This window comes from Dreissena polymorpha, chromosome 3 (assembly GCF_020536995.1).
Source record: "Dreissena polymorpha isolate Duluth1 chromosome 3, UMN_Dpol_1.0, whole genome shotgun sequence".
In the NCBI taxonomy this organism is placed as follows: Eukaryota; Metazoa; Mollusca; class Bivalvia; order Myida; family Dreissenidae; genus Dreissena; species Dreissena polymorpha.
This window is the reverse complement of record NC_068357.1, coordinates 33,677,677-33,700,602: the sequence shown is the minus strand read 5'-3', so window position 1 is coordinate 33,700,602 and position 22,926 is coordinate 33,677,677. Positions and strand designations below refer to the sequence as shown.

At 34.9% G+C, this 22,926-nt stretch overlaps 1 protein-coding gene across 5 annotated transcripts in view; it reads left to right on the top strand.

Moving 5' to 3' along the window:
* Positions 1 to 22,926, top strand: part of LOC127873620 (apical junction molecule-like) — a 176,048-nt gene that overhangs the window by 104,160 nt on the left and 48,962 nt on the right. For all 5 annotated transcript variants that reach the window (XM_052417497.1, XM_052417501.1, XM_052417496.1 and 2 more), the window contains exons 4-5: positions 14,526 to 14,579; positions 17,770 to 17,908. In XM_052417497.1, coding sequence (XP_052273457.1) covers positions 14,526 to 14,579; positions 17,770 to 17,908 — 193 coding nt within the window. The remainder of the gene's footprint in view (positions 1 to 14,525; positions 14,580 to 17,769; positions 17,909 to 22,926) is intronic.

The window sequence follows — 22,926 nt, the reverse complement described above, 5'->3', positions numbered from 1 at the left end:
CTTATTTTATAAATACTTTTGCAATATTGAAGATAGCAACTTGATATTTGGCATGCATGTGTATCTCATGGAGCTGCACATTTTGAGTGGTGAAAGGTCAAGGTCAAGGTCATCCTTCACAAGGTCAAGGTCATCCTACAATGTCAAACATCATATAGGGGGACATTGTGTTTCACAAACACATCTTGTTTCATTTAGAACAAAGATATTGTATGCATCCAACTATTGTGACTGTCACAATTGGTTTATAAATCACAAATTTTAGATCTGAATCCCTCACCCTTTAAATGCCGTTTGTATCAATAATATCATGCCAATATTTGAAGTGCACACAAGGTGGCACTTATTTTTGTATGGAATTATGATTCAAAACATCTGCATTAAAGTGACCAGCGGCAACTAATTGAATAGCAGTGTCACAGTCAACATGTGGATAGCTGTATAAATGGGTATAGATCGATTCAACCCTATTCTGTAGCAGATAATAATGTACGCCATTCATGCATTATACAGAGAAAGATAATTGGAAGTGGAATTAATTGGCATTTCAAGTGTGCGCATTTATATAAATTGTTTCAATAAGTCACATGCAGCGAACTTCATTTTTGTATTGATGTTTTTTTTTATGACTACGTAACAAAAAGTTCTTCTCCTGGATATAAATTTGATATCTGATGATTCTTCAATTTATTTTTATGCTCCCGGAAGGGTGGCATATAGCAGTTGAACTGTCCATCAGTCAGTATGTCAGTATGAGTGTATGTCAGTCTGTCCGTCCGTCCGAAAAAAACTTAAACATTGGCCATAACTTTTCACTATTGAAGATAGCAATTTGATATTTGACATGCATGTGTATCTCATGGAGCTGAACATTTTGAGTGGTGAAAGGTGAAGGTCAAGGTCATCCTTCAAGGTCAAATGTCAAATATATGGCATCTGTCCGTCCGAAAACTTTAAAATTGGCCATAACTTTCAATATTGAAGATAGCAACTTGAGGAGGTCATCCTTCAAGGTCAAAAATAAAATAAAAATCAAAGCGGCGTTCTCATGAAGCTGCAAATTTTGAGTGGTGGAAGTTCAAGGTCAATGTCATCCTTCAAGGTCAAAGGTAAAAAAAATAATTTCAAAGCAGCGCAATAGGGGGCATTGTGTTTCTGATGAACACATTTCTTGTTCAGATAGATTTTGGCTTATTCATTCGTTTATGTCATGTTTTAATAGAAAAAAGCTTTTGTTTAATCATGCTAGCCAGTGATCTGTATGAGAACTTTTGAAAAACTGAACTTTGCCTTGAATGTATAAGCTCTCAGCATATGAGGAACTCTGTCAATGGCAAGCATATGATTCCTCCAACCTTGCAATTGCGTGATACACACAATTAAAGGCACCATTATGGTTTCTATGGAGCGGACGATTTCTGTGTCAAACTTTAACTGAGTGAAGCAATACTTTTTTGTTTGTTTAATTGGAATTGTCACGAACTGACGCATTTCCCAGCCTTTCTTTTGTTAAAACTCTGTGGTACTGAGCCAGTTCTTGGTTTAGGCGTGAATAGGTCATCTCAGCTTTTCTATTATTAAAACTCTGCGGTATTGAGCCAGTTCTTGGTTAAGGTGTGAATAGATCATAGGAATCCGTATTGATTTCAATTGATCAAGTATTGACCATTTTATACCACCATGGACTCATTTAATGATTGAAAAAACAATTTATAGTTGTTAAAACGGTATTGTCCCACTGTCATAACGCTGCATTGACATCAGACAAGAAATTTGATTGAAGTTCAGGTGCTCCTCGACCCAGTTGTTGTGTATCATTTTTATCCATTATTATTATAATCATCATGTCAATGCTAGCTCTCTTTTTTTAGGTTCAATAAAATTAATGTTGTAATATAAACAGTAATTTTTCATACATTGAAATGACTTCTTCTTTAACCTGTTAATGTTTCTAGCTCTCATTTTTGGGTCAATAAATGAACAGTAAACTTCCATACACTGAACTTGCTTCTTCTAAAACCTGTAAATGTTTCTAGCTCTCATTTTTTGGGTCAATCAATGAACAGTAAACTTTCATACACTGACTTGCTTCTTCTAAAACCTGTAAATGTTTCTTGCTGTCATTTTTGGGTCAATCAATGTTGTAATATAAACAGTAAACTTTTATACATTGAACTTGTGTCTTTTCAAACCTATAACTGTTTCTAGCTCTCATTTTTGGGTCAATCAATGTTGTAATATAAACAGTAAAATTTCATACATTGAACTTGTGTCTTTTCAAACCTTTAAATGTTTCTAGCTCTCATTTTTGGGTCAATAAATGAACAGTAAACTTTCATACACTGAACTTGCTTCTTCTAAAACCTGTAAATGTTTCTTGCTCTCATTTTTGGGTCAATAAATGGTGTACTATATAAACAGTAAACTTTCATACATTGGACTTGCTTCTTCTAAAACCTGTAAATGTTTTTTGCTCTCATTTTTGGGTCAATGAATGGTGTACTATATAAACAGTAAACTTTCATACACTGAACTTGCTTTTTCTAAAACCTGTAAATGTTTCTTGCTCTCATTTTTGGGTCAATAAATGGTGTGCTATATAAACAGTAAACTTTCATACATTGAACTTGCTTCTTCTCAAACCTGCAAATGTTTAAAGCTCTCAATAAATGTTGTAATATAAACAGTTAACTCTCATACATTGAACTTGCTTCTCGAACCTGTAATTGTTTTGTTTCCTTTTCCTCAGCTGTCACTGGGTCACTGGATGTTTCAGTCTCAACAGTTAACTTTCATTCAAGTTTCATTCTAAGTCCTTATTATTTTCCCAATATAATCAGAGATATTATCAGTAAAATGTTTTTTTTTAGGTATTACATAACTAACACTTTAAGGACTCTAAGACATATTGTCTTAGTCTATAAGACATTTGGCACAGTGGAATTAATATTCCTGTCCAATTCTTTTCCTGATTCAATTGCTGTTAATTTCTTTTCACACTGTTTTAATTTGTATAAGCATATACATTGCTTATAAATATACGCCAAATTCTTCCATGAAACTGTATGAATGATAAGGCTCTTGGGGGGGGGGGGGGAGAGATGCCTGAGCCCTAAGGAATGAAAGAGATTGTATGAGCCGTGCACTGGTTAAAAGCAGAGGAATGTAAAACGCCTAGAAACGATTATTTGTCATTTTAACTAATATGCCAATCTTTATTTACTTCATCAAAATTTCATAAACTTGACCATTTCTTAAGTAGCTGTTATTCTTTTGGCTAATGGGTATGACCCGTCTGAAATGTTTGAATAGATTCATAAACATCAGATATTGATATCAGCTTATCAAAATTGTGTTTGCTTACATATTACAGTGATTTAACTTTGATGCCAAAACAAACAAGATCTCCCTATTTAGCAACCGTTTATTGAAGTGGAGGGGGTTTGTTCACAAAGCCTATTTTTATGTTTTCCGTAGCCTTTTCAAAGCTTTTAAGTCATCGTTTATATTTTATATTAGTTTTTTACATGTGAATATCAAGGTTTTTCACATCTTTTCAGGAAGTTTTCAAGAACCAGGTGCAAATAGTAAAATGTATCGAACAAGTTATATTTAAACCATGATTTATTTAGAAATGAACTAGGTAAACTTCCGATATAAAAATTGATATTTTTTTGAAATCTTTAAATCCCATTGTCAAAGGTTGTACTGTTTTGTGTCTTATTAATACACAATCAGTGAATATTTTCTGTATTTGCTTTTCCTTTATGAAAGCCCATAACACTTTTCCTGTTCCGGAATGAATTTGCAAATACTTGTAAAACTTGTGAATCACTGGGCACTCAAGTTTATTGTGAGTTTGACATGTGTGACATTGCAGATGGAGGGAATGTTCCTTAGGGATGTCAATTTACAGGTTTTTTTTCTCCACTTTTTGGGAAGATAGCCCATGGCCTTGGAATTGGGAATTTTATCGGCATTTTCATGAAATTGGGAAAATATATTCATTAGCCTTTTTTTTTTACATGAAAAGTCCACTGATTAGGGAAATACTAAATTTGATTTAACTCTTTATAATCATTCAAATTAAAAGAAAAAAATCATATAATACTTTGTTAGATGTAATGCAATTAAAATTGAGATAAAATACACATAAGAGTTCTTTCTAAAAAAAAAAAATTGTTTTTTTTTTTTTTTTTTGCAATTGGGAATTTTTTGCCACATTTTGGGAAAAAAGTATACTTTTTGGGATTGGGAACATAGCCGAATTTCGGCTATAAAATCGGGCCAAAAAAAACCCTGATTTATACCTGCTGTTATCTGTTATACATAGGCGGATCCAAGGGGGGGGGAGGATGCTGCGTACTCCCACCCCCTAAAATCCCCAAAGTAAAGTCAATTCATTTGATGTTTCACACTTAACTAGATCTAAATCACCTATTTAAACTAATTTTTCTTCATTTTGGTAAACAACATTTCCCGCTAATCATAGATAATTGCTAAATGTTTTAACTTTAGACTCTCTGTTGGCCGGTTTTTTAAGTGGAACTTTGCAATTCTGATGTATATCCCTCTTTTTGCACATTGATTCTCTTTTCACTACATAAGTGGTTGTCAAAGCCTTCAAAATCACAAAAATTGTGGAGCATCTGGAGGGCTTCGCCCCCCCCCCCCCCCTGGACCCCCTAGCAGGGCTTTGCCCTGCACCCACCAGGGTCCCTAGCAGCCCCTTGGACCCCCGCAAATCTTTCAATATCGCACCCCCCTTAACCAGAAATCCTCGATCTGCCCCTGTCTTATATACTTAAAGATTTGAATTTTGTGGCACAAACTGTGGATTAGGTAATGCCAATACAAGAATTGAGTCTGTCATCAACATATTCTACTGGATCTGAATGCTATATTTGGTCTACTGGATCTGAATGCTATATTTAGTCTACTGGATCTGAATGCTATATTTGGTCTACTGGATCTAAATGCTATTTTAAGGCGGCAACTTGGGCATGATATAGTTTTATAAATGATAAATAAGGCAATCAATTAACATCAATATCATAAAATTATAATTGTGATTTTCAGTTGGACATGTGAAATCTGTTTAACCTTTAAAACTATTTCTTTAAGTAATTACATTAGGGATAATGTTTTATGTCACATTCATATATACCAACACCACGTGTTAAATATTTCATACTTGTCACGTTGTGACCTAAACTTCCTTTTTACCTTCACCTTTCATCGAATTTAAGAATAAGGTAAATGGGATGTTCTCTTTTTGCACCAACATTTTTAACTACACCACCAGAATTCCTGTAAAAGTGTTGCTTTTGAGCACTCAACCAACCTCTTTTTTACTGTAACTTATTGTGAGACTTGGATTGTTTCTCCACTTATAGACGGACATTTCTACGAAACACTGCTATTTCTTTTTGCTTAAACTCTATACCAATTAGATATGTATTTTGACGCATTTGTAGACCCTAAAAAAGTTAAATTTAAGTAAAGACCTTTCTAGATTCAAGTTTAAAAGACTTTATTTTAAACCCTTAGAAACTGATGAGCAGCAAACAGCATAAAAACTGAACAGACTGCGAGTTAATTGCTTGCTGTTCTGGTTTTATGCTGTTTGCATGTAACCATCTTCATTTTGCTTCTGAGGGGGAAAGGGTTAAAAACTATAATGTTTGTCAGGTGTGCCAGATTTACATACTTTAACCTTAAAGAAAGACGTGCACAAGCATATATTGTACTATTTCCATCAAGATACGAGTGGGGAATCTACCTGAACAAACTGTATTTGTTCCCTGTTGCGCAGTGTACTTAGTAATCATTAAGCGTTACTACTTAAGTCACTAAGATTAAGGCGGCTGCATACCAGTTAATCTGTCTCTTAAAAGCACCCGATGTGAGACAGTTAAATTCCAGAATTTGCTGATTAAAGAATTTGGTAATGATCGCCAGAGATGCATACAATTTTTCTCAAAAGGTGATAGACTTACAAAATTCTTTATTGTCGCAATGCTTTTAATTGTCCTTAGTTACATACCAAAAAAACTCTTAGATATGTATTATGTTGATCAAAGACTTTCAATAGTATGTGTAATAAACATAGAAACCATTAACTCCACCACTCCATATTTGCTAGGTGGATGTGACTTAAGTTTGTAAGTAACAATCTTCAAAGACTTGCTTGATTTATGTAGGAACACGTAATTGGTTTAATATTTAATACATCATCTAGACACCCACTACTTGTTCTTGCAAAATACCATCATACTTTAATTGATCAGTTGATATAAACACTGAGGTTGCTCAGCCATTGAGTTTGTCCAAGGTAGCTTGTAAAGATTTGCACCAAATGATTTAATTGTTGGCGTTGCACTGTAGTACGGCGACTAGTATGTAATACGTTTTTTTCGCTTATGGGAGGAGAAGTTATTTTACTGATCAATGTATATATTTTTGTTATAAGAATATCTTACATAGTGGTGATTTTTTGTGTAAATTAGTGTAAATAAGTACTGCATTTGTTACATTTACTACAACATTTATTGCCAATAATGCAAAGCTAATTCTTTTAATTAATAGCTGATGACAGGGACTGGGCAATAATAAAAGATAACAGGGACTGGGCAAATACGCAAACCGGTGAAACTTTCTGGCTTTGTATAAAAACAAAACATAATCAAAATATATTTATTTTGTGGTTCTTCTAACAATAGCGCAGACTTTTGCTGTTCGAGTTTTGGTTAACGCGTATTTTCTTCAATTTTACAAGACGACAGCGATTACACGGTTTATTGCTTTATTGATAACCGTTACACTACAGTCACTTTTAATATCTTAGTTAGAAGATGATTTTTCAAGCGATTCTGTAGTGTAGTGGTTACACCCTCGCTTCACATGTGAGAGGTCCAAGGTTCGAGCCCCAGTAGAATCAAATTATTTTATTTGTGTTCTATGTTAACTTTTTGTTAACAGCACCCCAGTCTCATTACTATCGAGTCCTCCTACAGGTTGTTTTTTTATAAGAACCACATATAGAAGGCCGCAGGCCTGACCCGTATCTTGCCAGTCATGGTATGGACTTTGGTATGGACCTTTAACCCCGCTCACTATCCAGCGTTTAAACTTCCGGGTTTACATTTAAACCGACTATTAATAGCTTATTAATATCTTAGTTATAAGGTGATTTTTCAAGCGGTTCAGTAGTGTAGTGGTTATACGCTTGCTTCACATGTGAGAGGCCCAAGGTTTGGGCCCCAGTAGAATCAAATTATTTTATTTGTGTTCTATGTTAACTTTTTGTTTTGATGTAGACATTTTAGTTTAAATAAATATGCTGTTTTATTGTAACCATTTTTTGTTTTTATTATACCCATGAAATATATGTGTGGGGGTTCGTAAACACATTAAAACTTTAACAGTGTTTTCATATCAATGAGTACTCAACCCCTATCGTAAATGTCAGCAACGTAAGAATAAGTTCAGAATCATCTCACCTTGAAGTTGAGAAAAATATGAAATTACGCTTACAAGATGAAGCAGATTTTTTAAAACCTACACAGTTCTGTTCCATTAATGAAAACTGCACACGGATGCCAGTTAAAAAAAAAGGAAACCAATGTAAGTAAAATGAACTATGAACTATATTTGGGGGTTACAACACAAAATCATAGATAATGGTTATTTGGGGGTTATAACACAACATCATAGATAATGGTTATTTGGGGGTTATAACACAAAATCATAGATAATCATGTTATACCAGTATCTTTTTCTATTTTGTTTAAAATAATCGGCCAATATATTAATATTTACAGTAGAAAAAATCGTTCCATGTAACTTCATTGAGTGCCTTTTACACTGAAATTTCCGATGACCTTTGATGCTTTGCATCAATACTTGTCTTGTTTAATAATGTAATATTATTTAACGATGCTATATTTGTTTCTTTTTAGAAATGTGTTGATATTTCTGATACCAATTTTAATTATTTTGGCAATTAATTGCATATTTCACAAAAAAATTCTATAAAATTCCCAAATGGATATATTGCCCTTTATGAAAGTGAACAAATATATACTTGTTTAAATATTGCTTGCCTTTTCTGGTCTTCTATTTTTATGCCCCCGGTAGGTTGGCATATAGCAGTTGAACTGTCAGTCCGTTTGTCTGTCTGTGTGTTCTTCCAAAAACTTTAACATTGGCCATAACTTTTTCAATATTAAAGATAGCATCTTGATATCTGGCATCCACGTGTATCTCATGAAGCTGCACATTTTGAGTGGTGAAAGGTTAAGGTCATCCTTCAAGGTAAAAAGTAAAAGAATACAATCCAAGCGCAGTAATAAGCTTTAAAAGGGAGATAATTTCTAAACCTGCCAAATGATCTATTGAAATGTTATTTCAAAGCGGCGCAATAGAGGGCATTGTGTTTCTGACAAACATATCTCTTGTTTCATTTTAAATTGCCTGCTTTGATGATAATCTCTAGAAAAGGAAGATTTCTTTATTTCTTGAAGACAAGTATATAAGTCTGCAGAAAATTAAGCCAAATTATGTGATAAAAGTGTTCCATTACTGTTTTGCATATATTTAGACTTTGTTCTTTCACAACAAAAGTGCCCGAAATTTAATGACATGCACAGGGTTCCATCTCAGTCAACATTGAAAATGAGTATGGGCACTAGGGGCTGCGCCCAAAAGACAGAAGACCACATGCTCAGAGATTTTTTTCCTCAAAAAGTACCGGTAACTTACAAGTTGGGAAAATTGTTATCATTATGCACATCACATTTTATTGATCACACTGATATATTATATATTGATGGCACCCAAGAGGCGAGGTAATTTGTTCTCAACTTTTGACATCTTGTGTATAAATATCAGCTTTTCAATAAACTCCTCCCAATGAGGGTGAGTGGTGATATTATGTCTTGAGGGATATTGCTGCTTTTGAAAGTTGAAGGTACATGCATATTTCATTGATAAATGAGGGAAGCTCTGGGAAAACAGGGCTTAATGCATCCGCACAAAGTTTCGTCTAAGATTTAACCCTTTGCATGCTGGGAAATTTGTCGTCTGCTAAAATGTCGTCTGCTGAATTTCTAAAATTAGCATTTTCTTCGATTTTTTTAAAAAGAATATTATCAGAATAGCAAACAGTTTGGATCCTGATGAGACGCCACGTTCTGTGGCGTCTCATCTGGATCCAAACTGTTTGCAAAGGCCTTCAAAATTCGGTTCCGGCACTGAAAGGGTTAAGCCTCATGTGTTGTCGACATGGATATAAAACTTAATTCGAGGGCCAGACTTTGGGTTAGGCAGCATTGATTAGGGAATTCATTTTAGTAGGGTTGCCTTTATAATATCCTTCAAACTTATTATTGTCCTTTAAATATTTTGAATTACTGCATCTAAGTTACTAAATGGTTCAAATATTTTTTTAGTTTTTTTAACCAGTTTGTTTTAAAGTTGAGATAGTTAAGGTGCAATTTGCAGCGATCTATTTGCATAATTAGGTAAACTACCGGTATGGTACCATCCCAATTGGGAAAAATGTGCACTAAAAACCCTGAAATTTTGAAATCGGCCTTCATTCTGGGAAATTGGTGTATTTTATTTTTTGCTCCAAAATACTTTAAAAATAGATAACTAAATGTTGTCAAGTTGTCAATAGTATATTTACTCTAAAGTTCAAGCCATAGAGCTGCATTGGGAAAGAAAGTAAATGTTGCATTGTATTATCGTAAAACAATAAATAAATATATCTTTTGAAATCTTTGGGAATTTTATTGACAAAAATTGGGAAATTTGTAGTTTTTTCCTATTTGGGAAAGTGCCGTTTTCAGGTACTTTATAAAGAAGGAAAAAATCGCTTGCAATACTTTACAAATCAATTAAGTGAAAGATTTAAATATGATAACTCATCAATGAATGTTATAACCTCCATTCACAATAGGGTTATATAATGGCAATTTAATTCACGGTATCCTGATGCATAATTAATATTTATCCCACTTTTACAGCGAAATCGGTTGATTAAAGCCCCGTTGATTAAATTTCATCTATAATCAACGGCAAGGCTATAATCAATGGCACGAAATGACGTCATCAACTGCCGAACCGGGACTACTTTTTCCCACGCACCTCGTCACCTGTGTTTGCCAAGTGCATCAATAATAAAAACAATCTCAAATGTTTGTCAATCTTAATGACCTTAAAACAAAGGAAAGTAGCAAAAAAACGTTTTTTTGTCATTTATTTTTATTAAAACCTCAAGTATTAGGTAAATTTAACACTATGCAAATAGGTTCTGTTGTTGTTGCTCCCCTTTGAAGAAGTCAGTGCGAGTTGCTCCCCTTTGACCGTAGAAAACAATCGTCTGGACCAAGAAATCCTATGTTAATTTACAAGCTGTACTCGGATATGCATCCATCTGATTTTTCTTCAAAGCATCTTTTCTACCTGGCAATACGCACAAATGACACTGCATCCCGGTGATTCTTGCGTCAACAATTGGTTGTCAACAAGTTAGGTCAGATGCTGAAGGCCATGGCAAAAGACTCCGGCTTTCTCAAGCACAAGAGAATAACGAACCACTCAGTTCGCAAATTCCTGGTCCAAAAATTTCGAAATACAAATATCCACCCACTGAAACCATGGCAATAACAGGGCACAAAAATGTCCAGTCCTTAACCAATTATTCCAACATATCTGTTGAACAGCTGCAAAAGTGTTCATTCTTGCTCAGTCCAGTAAATGTAACAATCCAACAGTTCCTCTTGTACACCTTCACGCACCAAAACTATGGCCGAAATGCAGCCCAGACAACCACTGTCTACCGTCGAACAAGTTGATCTTGATGTTCGCCCCACCCAGTCACTTCACGGTTCACCAGCGTTCGAACAACTTTGCCTCACAATTCTTTGGTGCCACTTTCAACATTCAAAATGTTAATGTATATAATTAGCTTAAATCCAAGTAATCTTTGTTATTTCGTCACGAAATAACCACATATTATAACAAAGAAGCAAATAATGTGCACCTCGTGATCGACTCGATAGATTGATATCGAAAGTGAATTGTGTGTGGTGTTAGGCTACGTTGTAAACAAATGTAGTTCCTTGTATATAACAACTTGATGTCATATTGATGTCATAAAACTTAAAGATTTGCAATTCAATATGATTAAAATTGTAATTGATAACGCTCGACACTTTGTTACAGAACGATATTCTGATTTAAAAAAATGATTATTTGATCAGCGGTTATTTTTGGAACGCGGAGTTATACACTGACCTTGGTTACACTACAGTCATTATCAAAGTACGACAAACACTCGTGAAAACTTATTTTGTTTAAATAAAAAAAGTTTACTGAATAAAAAGTGGGATAAATAGAATAATAGGTCAGTGTTGATTATAGATCAGGTTTATCATGCTCGGCACAAAAACGAAAAAGCACTCGCCAAGGCTCGTGCTTTTTGTTTTCTAAGCCTCGCATGATAAACCTGATCTATAATCAACACTAACCTATTATTCTCTATGTATTGAATTTAATGTGCACTTCATATGTGATGCTCACAAAGTGTGTAATTGTTCCACTAACAAGGCATTAAAAGCTTATTGAATATTGAAAAAATAGTCTATATGAAACTATTCAAGGTAGAAGAATTACTGATATGTCACAGTGATTACCTTGCTAGTGGCTGGTCCTGATTTTAATTTATTACAATAGCAAATTGATGAAAAAGCAGAGAGCGATTAATATTGGCAATAATGCAGCCTTATTCCCAGAAGCATTAGGAATAATGTTTGGGAATATGTTTGTCTAAATCCAGCAGACAGAAGTGTAATGGCTTCTCTAAATTATTATATATGGACCGTGGTCTATAAAAAGGGGTTTAATGCATGTACTTAAAGTGTCATCCCAGCAGCCTGAACAGGCTTATCAGGGAGGACACTTTCCGCCTTTACTGGAGTTTTGCTAAGAAGAGACTTTCTGCCAAGAAGAAACAACATAAAAGCGGAAAGTGTCGTCCCTGATTAGCCTGTGCGGACTGCACTGGCTAATCTGGAACGACACTTTACGCACTTGCATTAAACCCCCTTTTCACAGAGCAAGGCCCAAATGTTTGTACAGTTGTCTAGTGTGTTCAGGTGGCTGTCTGTGCTCAGGCTGTTGTGCGCCCAAATTTGTGTTTTAAACTTTGAACACCCTCAGAATAATGGGCAGGTAAAGTGGACCAGGCTGCATCTGGTCTGTGGGAGTTGCAACACTGTATCCATAGCTAATTGGACGCTTTTCAAACACATTGTGGCACTATGTGCAGTGATTTCTTTCCTTCTTTATGAAGTACCTATACAAGTTACTTTCCCAATTGAATTAAAACTAAGTTTACAACTCCCGATTGTTGTCTAAGAAATTATTGAACGGAAGGAAAATTTCGTCAAATTCGTCTCAAAAGTGCATTATCTGCAAGTAAACAAACAAAATGAGCACTGGATCTGAATATTTCAGGCCAAAATGCATATATATTAAATTTTTCGGAGGGGATATAGTAATTGGTCCTGTCCGTCTGTCCGTCCATCGGTCCGCCCGGCTGAAACTTTGTCCGGAGCATAACTCCAAATCTATTGAATGGATTTACTTTAAACTTAGAATATAAACAGATGACAACTAGTAGAAGTGCAGTGACCAAGAACCATAACTCTATCTACCTTAGTTTTTGAATTATCTCCCCTTTTATATAACTTAAAAGTAAATTGCTGTCCGGAGCATAACTCTAAATATACTAAAGGGATTTACTTGAAACTTGAAATATAAACAGATGGCAACTAGGAGAAGTGCAGTGACCAAGAACCACAACAACTCTATCTACCTTAGTTTTTGAATTATCTCCCTTTTATATAATTTTAAAGTAAATTTTTGTCCGGAGCATAACTCTAAATCTACTGAAGGGATTTACTTGAAACTTGAAATATAAACAGATGGCAACTAGGAGAAGTGCAGTGACCAAGAACCACAACTCTATCTACCTTAGTTTTTGAATTATTTCCCCTTTTATATAATTTTAAAGTAAATTTTTTTTCCGGAGCATAACTCTTAATCTAATGAAGGGATTTACTTGAAACTTGAAATATAAACAGATGGCAAGTAGGAAAAGTGCAGTAACTAAGAACCATAATTCTATCTACCTTAGTTTTTGAATTATCTCCCCTTTTATATAACTTTAAAGTAAATTTTGTCCGGAGCATAACTCTAAATCTACTAAAGGGATTTACTTGACACTTGAAATATAAACATATGGCAACTAGGAGAAGTGCAGTGACCAAGAACCATAACTCTATCTACCATAGTTTTTGAATTATCTCCCCTTTTATATAATTTTAAAGTAATTTGTTTTCCAGAGCATAACTCTAAATCTACTGAAGGGATTTACTTGAAACTTAAACAGATGGCAAAAAGGAGAAGTGCAGTGACTAAGAACCATAACTCTATCTACCTTAGTGTTTGAATTATATCCCTTTATTTAATTTCAAAGTAAATTTTTGTCCGGAGCATAATAAATCATCTCCCTTTATTTGTTTTTACAAATATTATTCTACTCTCTAAAACAAATGTTGTCTTACAAGCAAACACATTTGGGCAGGGATTTGGCACTACTGTGACAAGCTCTTGTTGAATTTGTTTGTGCAATTTATACCAAGCAATTTAACCCTTTCAGTGCTGGAACCGAATTTTGAAGGCCTTTGCAAACAGTTTGGATCCTGATGAGACGCCACAGAACATGGCGTCTCATCAGGATCCAAAATGTTTGCTATTCTGATAGTATTCTGTGAAAAAAATCGAAGAAAATGCTAATTTTAGAAATTCAGCAGACAACCTTTTAGCAGGCGACAAATTTCCCAGCAAGCAATTTAAGGGACCCATGATTCCCAGTCTGAAGATTTCACACCCCAAATGTTTCCAATTTTATGGTTTTTCTTGCCAATTTTTCCCAACTTTTACGGTATTGGTACTTTTCCTAAAGAAAACAAATCTCTGGGCATGTGGTCCTCTCTCTTTTGGGCTCAGCCCCTAGTGCCCATACTCATTTTCAATGTTGACTGAGATGGGAACCCAGGGTGCATGCCACATTTCTGGAAAGACCCATGTCTGTCATCTTCTGTCTCCACAAGTTTGTGCTCCTACATTGTAGTAAGGACTTCTGAAATTAATGGGGTTCAAAAACTCACTCCTAGGGAAAAGTTAGCTCCATAGGGATAACTTTTTTACTGTCTTTTTTGGCCAAATGAACTAGGTCGGTCACAGCCATTTCTTCTTGGAAAACATGTTTCCTCTTTCAGGTGACCTTCATTTCCAAGTCATTGGCATCTTGCTGTAAAATGTTGTGGCCGCCAATGCTCTTGTACCTGTCTGGTTATGATGGTTATTTATAATTTTCAAGTGTTGGACTAATGTTAAGCATTGTTCATGTATTTGAATTGATCTTGATTCTGTGTTGATTTTTGTTTCAGTTGAAATCCAAACAAGAGGCCACTCTGAAAGTGAAGCACTTTTTACCCCCTCAGGTAAATGTAGTTTAGTTATTTCCTGCATATAAAAGGGAGTTGGAACAAAAACAGGCTCAACTCCTCTCAAGTTATTGAACATTACTGGTTTTTATGCCCCCGGTAGGGTGGCATATAGCAGTTGAACTGTCCGACAGTATGTCCGTCCGTCCGAAAAAAACACTTTAACGTTGGCCATAACTTTTGCAATATTGAAGATAGCAACTTGATATTTGGAATGCATGTGTATCTCATGAAGCTGCACATTTTGAGAGGTGGAAGTTCAAGGTCATGGTCATCCTTCAAGGTCAAAGGTAAAAAAAAAAAAAAAAAAAATCAAAGCAGCGTTCTCATGAAGCTGCACATTTTGAGTGGTGGAAGTTCAAGGTCAAGGTCATCCTTCAAGGTCAAAGGTCAACAAAATTATTTTTGTATTTCAAATCGGCGCAATAGGGGGCATTATGTTTCTGACAAACACATCTCTTGTTATAAATGTTCTTTAAACCAGTTTTATGAATTGTAATATCAATTTGCAGGCCATTTACAATAGCTGTATTTAATTGGAGGCATCATTAAAATTGCACTGTATCCATTGTAGATTATGTATAGGAAAATGGTGCCTAATGCCTGTGTGTAATTTAGTGTTAATTTTTTTCCATTATTTAGCTTGTGAAGTCCCTACGCGGACTAATAATCATGGAAAATAATTTCTGCCTAGATTTGATTTTATAATGCTCCCCCAAATTTTGGGGGGAGCATAATATAGTCGCCGCTTCGTATGTCCGTCCGTCCGTCCATGTGTCCGTCCATGCACAATTTTTGTCCGGGCTATTTCTCAGCAACTAATGACCGGAATTCAATGAAACTTTATGGGAAGCTTCACTACCAAGAGGAGATGTGCATATTATCAGTGGGTTCTGGTCGGATGATTTTTCACAGACTTATTGCCCTTTAAAATTTTCCATTAATTTTACATATAGTGCAATTCTTGTCCGGGCTATTTCTCAGCAACTAATGACCGGAATTCTTTGAAACTTTATGGGAAGCTTCACTACCAACAGGAGATGTGCATATTATCAGCGGGTTCTGGTCGGATGATTTTTTTACAGAGTTATTGCCCTTTGAAATTTTCCATTAACTGTACATATAGTGCAATTCTTGTCTAGGCTATTTCTCAACAACTAATGACCGGAATTCAATGAAACTTTATGGAAAGCTTCACTACCAAGAGGAGATGTGCAAATTTTCAGCGGGTTCTGGTCGGATGAAATTTCACAGAGTTATGGCCCTTTGAAATTTTCCATTTACTGTACATATAGTGCAATTCTTGTCCGGGCTATTTCTCAGCAACTAATGACCGGAATTCAATGAAACTTTATGGAAAGCTTCACTACCAAGAGGAGATGTGCATATTATCAGTGGGTTCTGGTCGGATGATTTTTTACAGAGTTATGGCCCTTTGAAATTTTTCATTAATTGTACATATAGTGCAATTCTTGTCCGGGCTATTTCTCAGCAACTAATGACCGGAATTAAATGAAACTTTATGGGAAGCTTAACTACCAAGAGGAGATGTGCATATTATTAGCGGGTTCTGGTCGGATGATTTTTCACAGAGTTATGGCCCTTTGAAATTTTATATAAAAAAATTCTTGTCCCCCCCCAACACTGTGCCCTCAAGACGTTTCCTTTTAACTGAATATATAGTGCAATATTGTGACAAAAAAAACTTTGGGGAGCATCACCCGTCTCCGACTGTTTATTGTGTTAGTAGAAGAGACTTCATTCAAACAAATAATTCCCATCGTATTATTTTGTCCAAAGTCATGCCCCTCAAGACGTTTCCTTTGATCTGAATATATAGTGCAATATTGTGACAAAAAAAAAACACTTTGGGGAGCATCACCCGTCTCCGACAGTTTCTTGTGTTATTATGCTGAAATGACGTTGCAACGTCAAATGACGTCACGAAATGTAAACAACATTTGGGATTTTATCGTTTTGATTGCGTAAATATTTACTAATTTGCTCATTTAAAAGCATGTGATAAAAAAGATCTGACACTCGTTGTCATTTCATACCATATTTTATTAAACTAGTCCAGGTAATTTGTAAGTAAGCTCGCCAAAGGCTCGCTAACTAACAAAATTCCTTAACTCGTTTAATAAAATATGGTATTATATGACAACTTGTGCCAGTTCCTATATATATTTGCAGGGCTATGTACCAGAACTGTATTTATTGGAGGCATCATTAAAATCACACAGTATGATCACACAGTATGATCACACAGTATGATCACACAGTATGAATTGTAGAAGGAATATATATATATGAGCGCCACTCTGTTAAAACAGGGCCTAATGCATGCTTGTAAAGTGTCGTCCCAGATTAGCTTGTGTAGTTGACCTAGGTTAATCAAGGACTACACTTGCCATCTTGACTGGGTTGTTGACCTAGGTTAATCAGGGACTACACTTGCCATCTAGACTGGGTTGTTGACCTAGGTTAATCAGGGACTACACTTGCCATCTAGACTGGGTTGTTGACCTAGGTTAATCAGGGACTACACTTGCCATCTAGACTGGGTTGTTGACCTAGGTTAATCAGGGACTACACTTTACATCTAGACTGGGTTGTTGACCTAGGTTAATCAAGGACTACACTTGCCATCTAGACTGGGTTGTTGACCTAGGTTAATCAAGGACTACACTTTCCATCTAGACTGGGTTGTTGACCTAGGTTAATCAGGGACTACACTTTCCATCTAGACTGGGTTTTTGCTAAATAGAGATTCTCTTTAGACAAAACCAAGCGGAAGTTTTGTGCCAGATTATAGCTTGTGCAGACATCACAGGCTTATCTTGGACAACACTTAAAGCACACACATTAAGCACGGTTTTCCCAGAGCCTTGGACAACACTTAAAGCACACACATTAAGCACGGTTTTCCCAGAGCCTTGGACAACACTTAAAGCACACACATTAAGCACGGTTTTCCAAGAGCCTTGGACAACACTTAAAGCACACAAATTAAGCACGGTTTTCCAAGAACATAGCTCATATTTATTATATATTTGCAGGTTATTCATCAGAATAATATGAATGTGAATTGTATATTTACAAGCCTGTGTCTCAGAACTGTATTTATATGGAGACAACATTAAATAACACAGTATGAATTGTTTTCGACAAATTTATATATTTCCAGGCCTATGCACCAGAACTGTATTTATTAGAGGCGACCCCCGAGGTGCGCCAGGCAATTGCTGCGAGTAGCGAGGGGTCAACACGACCCCAGACACGCACCTCCTACGAATATGAATTCCAGCCAACGGGCAACAGTAAAAGTAAGTGTTATACGAACAATATTCAATTTTCTTATGCTGCAAGTGTCTGAGTCAGGATTTTCTTTACTTTTGAAATGATGGAATAAAAGCCAAGTTCTATCATGCAGTGGTCCTTTTTGGGGTTCTTTTTGTTTTTATTTGTTACTAATAAATTGGCTGTTTTTTATATGGTATATTAATTATATTTGTTAATCCTTATAGTTATTGAAGGTTTGTTGTTCGCCTTTTAGTTAATAAAAAAAGATTTTCACTATTTTACGAAAAGAAGTCTTCGGATTCTACTTTTCTGACAAAGTAGACTTCTTGTAGAACTATTCTTGTTTGCATAAAAAAAACGCAGGGATTTTTAAACTTAAAATTGTCTATTAGGTAAACATGTGCTAGTATGCATCAATAAAGCATGGGAGTAAAACAAAGCCAGATATCAACAATGTGGAAGAGCCGACAATTATCTTTGTGTTAAATCAAAGCTTTGGGTTAAAAAGATTTCAGATAAGATTACAGATTGATTTCATGTTGAACTAATATTTGGAGATTTCAGAAATTTATACAAGTCTGTACCAAAGTTCTTTAATTGATTAGGAAATTGATTATTAATTACCATTTGCAATGCGGGGGTTCTGTGACATTCTGTACTATATATTATAGTATATAAAAAAATTGGTTTTTGATCAGCATGTTGTTTGTGGGCTAGTCCGTTGTATAAGTTATAATCAATGTATGTAGATCAAAGATCTAAAAATAGCAGTCATTAACTCTGATCTGTTAAGGTATTCAATATTTTGTATATTTAACATAGTGGCTGCAACTCTTACAGAAGAATATGTTGTGCTTAAAATGTGCTTGCATAATTTTATTTTATGTACTTGCTCAAAGACATACAGTTTTTCAATGTTATTCATGAATTCAAAATGTGCGAACATTAAATCTTAACATCATCTAGTAAGTTTAAACAAGATATGAACTGAAAAAATATTATGGTACATATTATTTTTGTATTTTGATACTAAACTCTTCTGATACCTTATTAATGTTATATTTGGCTTACTTCGGTGATTGTTCATGTCCAATGTTTTTACTGTATTAATGTTGCAAGGGAGACAAAATCATTATCAGAATGGTAGTAAGTAACTTTGCTTCAAACATAGATAGTCCCTTTTTGGCATGGATATATATCGTAATATAAAGTGACATTTAAATGCGTACATTAATTATTCAGTTCAGTGTTTTAGTTGTGTGTTATATCCATTTGCATGCATTATGTTGCTAGTTATATTGTGAAATTCATTTCTTTGCTGTTTTATTTTATCCCACTTTTACAGCAAATTCGGTTGATTAAAGCCCCGTTGATTAAATTTCTGCTATAATCAACGGCACATCATGACGTCATTGTTTCGACAAAATGACGTCATAAATCAAGCGAAAATATCCAGTTTTGTGTAAATATAAAGGTTTACTGAATAAAAAGTGGGATAAATAGAATAATAGATTAGTGTTGATTATAGATCAGTTTTATCCTGCTCGGCACGAAAACGAAAAAGCACTCGCCAAGGCTCGTGCTTTTTGTTTTCTAAGCCTCGCAGGATAAACCTGATCTATAATCAACACTAACCTATTATTCTCTATGTAATCTTATTGCTGGTTTCAGGGGTCAAAGCCTGGTGAAATTAGTACTACCCATTTGAATGACATAACTTAATGGAACAATGACTGAGCAAACAGTTTGATATTAGAAATACAATCACTGGTTATTGTAAAAACAAAGTAAATGACTAAGACACAAGAAGTATATACACTTTTTTTGAGTTGATTTGATCATGCAATTAGGCCCTAAGAATTCTTTAAGTAATCCAACACTTGCAGTATAGCAAAATTAGAGATATTGTATTGGAATAAGAAAACACAATTGCTATGTGAGTCCTTATGGTATAAAACCCTTAATGCATATATTGTTGCATATATTTGTATGCAAGGTTTAATGTAAGATTCACAGAGAGTGTTAAATTAAACGTGAGAATTAATTCATTCCTGATAGCATATGGACGGATATCAACTTTTATGGAAGGGCACACTTAGAGGTCAAAGATCAAATTTGGCCATTAACAAATCTTGAAAATGTCTTTCTCAGCCACAAAGACTTTGCCATGTGTTGAAAGATTTAAAAATAGCTTGCAGGCCTTGACACTAACTTTTTTGACAGGGTACGCAGAGGGAACCCTACTTTCAACTTTTGGTGGCCCTCACCCAAACTAGGGAGTCCTCTTGTTTCAACACACAGCTACTCTCGGCGTAAGGGCAAATAAGTACAAGAAGCATACTAGTACACATTTTAATTTCCTATATTCAATTCTGTTGCCATTTAAAGCAGACCCATTAAAAGCTCATAACCTTGTCTTGTAAACTTTTGATATCATGTATTACATCAATATCATCAGCATCGTCATCCTTGTCATAATCATCTTCAGCATTATCATCTTCAGCATTGCCCTTTGCCGCCAAAACTTAGCGTTTCGGAAGTTCTTATTATAAACTTTTAGAAATAAAAGGTAATTACGCGCATTCAGGGGTTTCACTGGCTCAACAAAACTTGTTGCAACTTTTTCATGCCGTGAAAACTGTCGATTATTCCAACCTTATAAATAAGAACAATCATTTAAAAAAAACTTACTACATTAATGTCAGTGCCTATATTATCACTTTAAAAAGTATATTATTACATAAAAAACAATAAGTACCTTCATAAGTCATACCTTCATAAGTCTTAATAAGTTTTATTTGTATATAAATACCATTTTTTTCAACTTGATAAACAACACAGATAACCAAAATAATATAACAATGTTAACTTCAATGTATTAAACAGTATGCTGCCTAAATGTTTCAAAATTAATTTACATAGAATCACACCAATTTACATCATTTGAAAGGGAAAAAGAAATATAAAACATCAGAAAATAAATCATCTCACTTAATTTGTTAAACAGTTATATATGGTCATTTGGACATGTCATACATCAGCTTCTGTTGTTAAAACGTTTTCTGATAGTGGTGGATGATTTCCAGGATCAATTAAATTACAGTTGTTCACGCCTATTTCCTGACAGAAAGGCCCAGATAATTACCATCATCTATTCTAGTTGCCTGAAATAACATTAAGCATTTTTTTTTTTACAAACTATCAACAACAAACAAACACATACATGTCACTATCTTTAAATGTCTGAATTTTAACATATCCGAAATATAGTACACCAAGTGAACGATTTACTTTTTATTTCAGAAATTGTTGGTATCTTAATCAAATTATATCCTTCCAAGGTCATTATAATAATGGAACTATTAAACAGAAAAGCTCACAAATACCTGTAGATAAAGTGTATACCGGTATGTGTTTTTGTGGAGAAATTAAATGCTTTTGCCAGCCCGATCGCCTATGGTTTTGATTAAAGAAATAGAGGCCCTAATAATTATTATAATTACTGATCGTCGTGACAGTTTGTCCCAGTGTTACTTTTTGGGGGGCTCAATATCAAAAAGGAGCCATTAATAATCCGATAATCCGATAATAACCCCCATAAAACATGACAATAGCAGTAAAAACACCGTTTGCAACACTTACACGCTTCAGTGATTTCAATATACTCTCTGCACTGTAGGTCGCTTACATCGTCGAAAATTAATATTTACAACTGACAGACGCTGGCCGCTAATGCTCAGTCGCGTGCTTTCGATTCGCAGTACATTTTCGGATAAGATTTTACCGATTTTTTTTTATACGCCGCTCTTTAAAAATTGGAGGCACTTTTAAAAATTCAAATGGTCAATCAAGACAAAGTGGTTCTATAAATTAAGGGTTCCCGGAGGACCACCCAGCTTGAAAAAACTGGTGGTCCTCGCCAAAATCTGGGGGCCTCGGGTCCCCGGACCACCGTTAGTGTCGAGGCCTGGCTTGGCACAAATGGAACCCATCATGAGACAAAGTTTGAAACACAATTTTTTTCTCGTTACCTTTAAGGTCAAGGTCACACTTAGAGTTCAAAGATTAAATTAGGCCTGCAATGAGAAAGTCTGGATTGTAAATGTAAAGGGTCATCATGCCATTTAAAACATGAATGACCACCATGAGCAGACAGCATTTCATGTGTCTTCTTACACCTGAGGTCAAGGTCACACTTAGAGGTCAAAGATCAAATTTGGCCATAAATAGTTTGTTATTCTGTTACTATGTCATACAGCATGCAATTTAACCCTTTCCCCATCAGAAGCAAAGTGAAAATGGCTTTTGCAACCAGCATAAAAGCAGAACTGCCTGCAAGTAACTCACAGTCTGTTCAGGTTTTATTTTGTTTTCTGCTCATCAGTATCTAAGGGTTGGAAATGAAACCTTTTAAACTTGAATATAGTAAGAAAAGTCTTTAATTAAATTTAACTTTCTAAGTGACTACAAATGCGTCAAAATACGTATCTAAGTGGTAAAGGATTAATCCATTTATGCCTAACGTCTAGAAAAAAGGCCTTGGCAAACAGCATAGACCCAGATGAGGCGCTGCATGATGCAGCGTCTCATCAGGGTCTGTGCTGTTTGCTTAAAGGAATTTCTGTAAGAAATATTCTAAATATAGAAATAAATATACTATACATCCCAAATTTTGGAAATAAATTGATCCAATTTAGAAGGATGGGAGAGTCCACTAGGCATAAATTGTTTAAAGACAACATACAATAAATAACCTTTCAGAATGCCTCTTGTATCATAAGTCTCATTAATTTGAAGGTCATGGTCACACATGGATGACATAAATCAATATGGCCATATTTGTTGACAAAAGCAGAGTTTTGAGACAACAATGGGATGTTGGGGGCATCCATTCCCAATTGAAACATGTCTTATGATTGATCCATAACTCAATTATGTCTTATAAATTTCACACTGATTTTTATTGGATATTTACCCACAGGTTTATATTTTGAAATGCCTACTAAAAAAGATTTACATTTTAATCATTCTATTATGACCA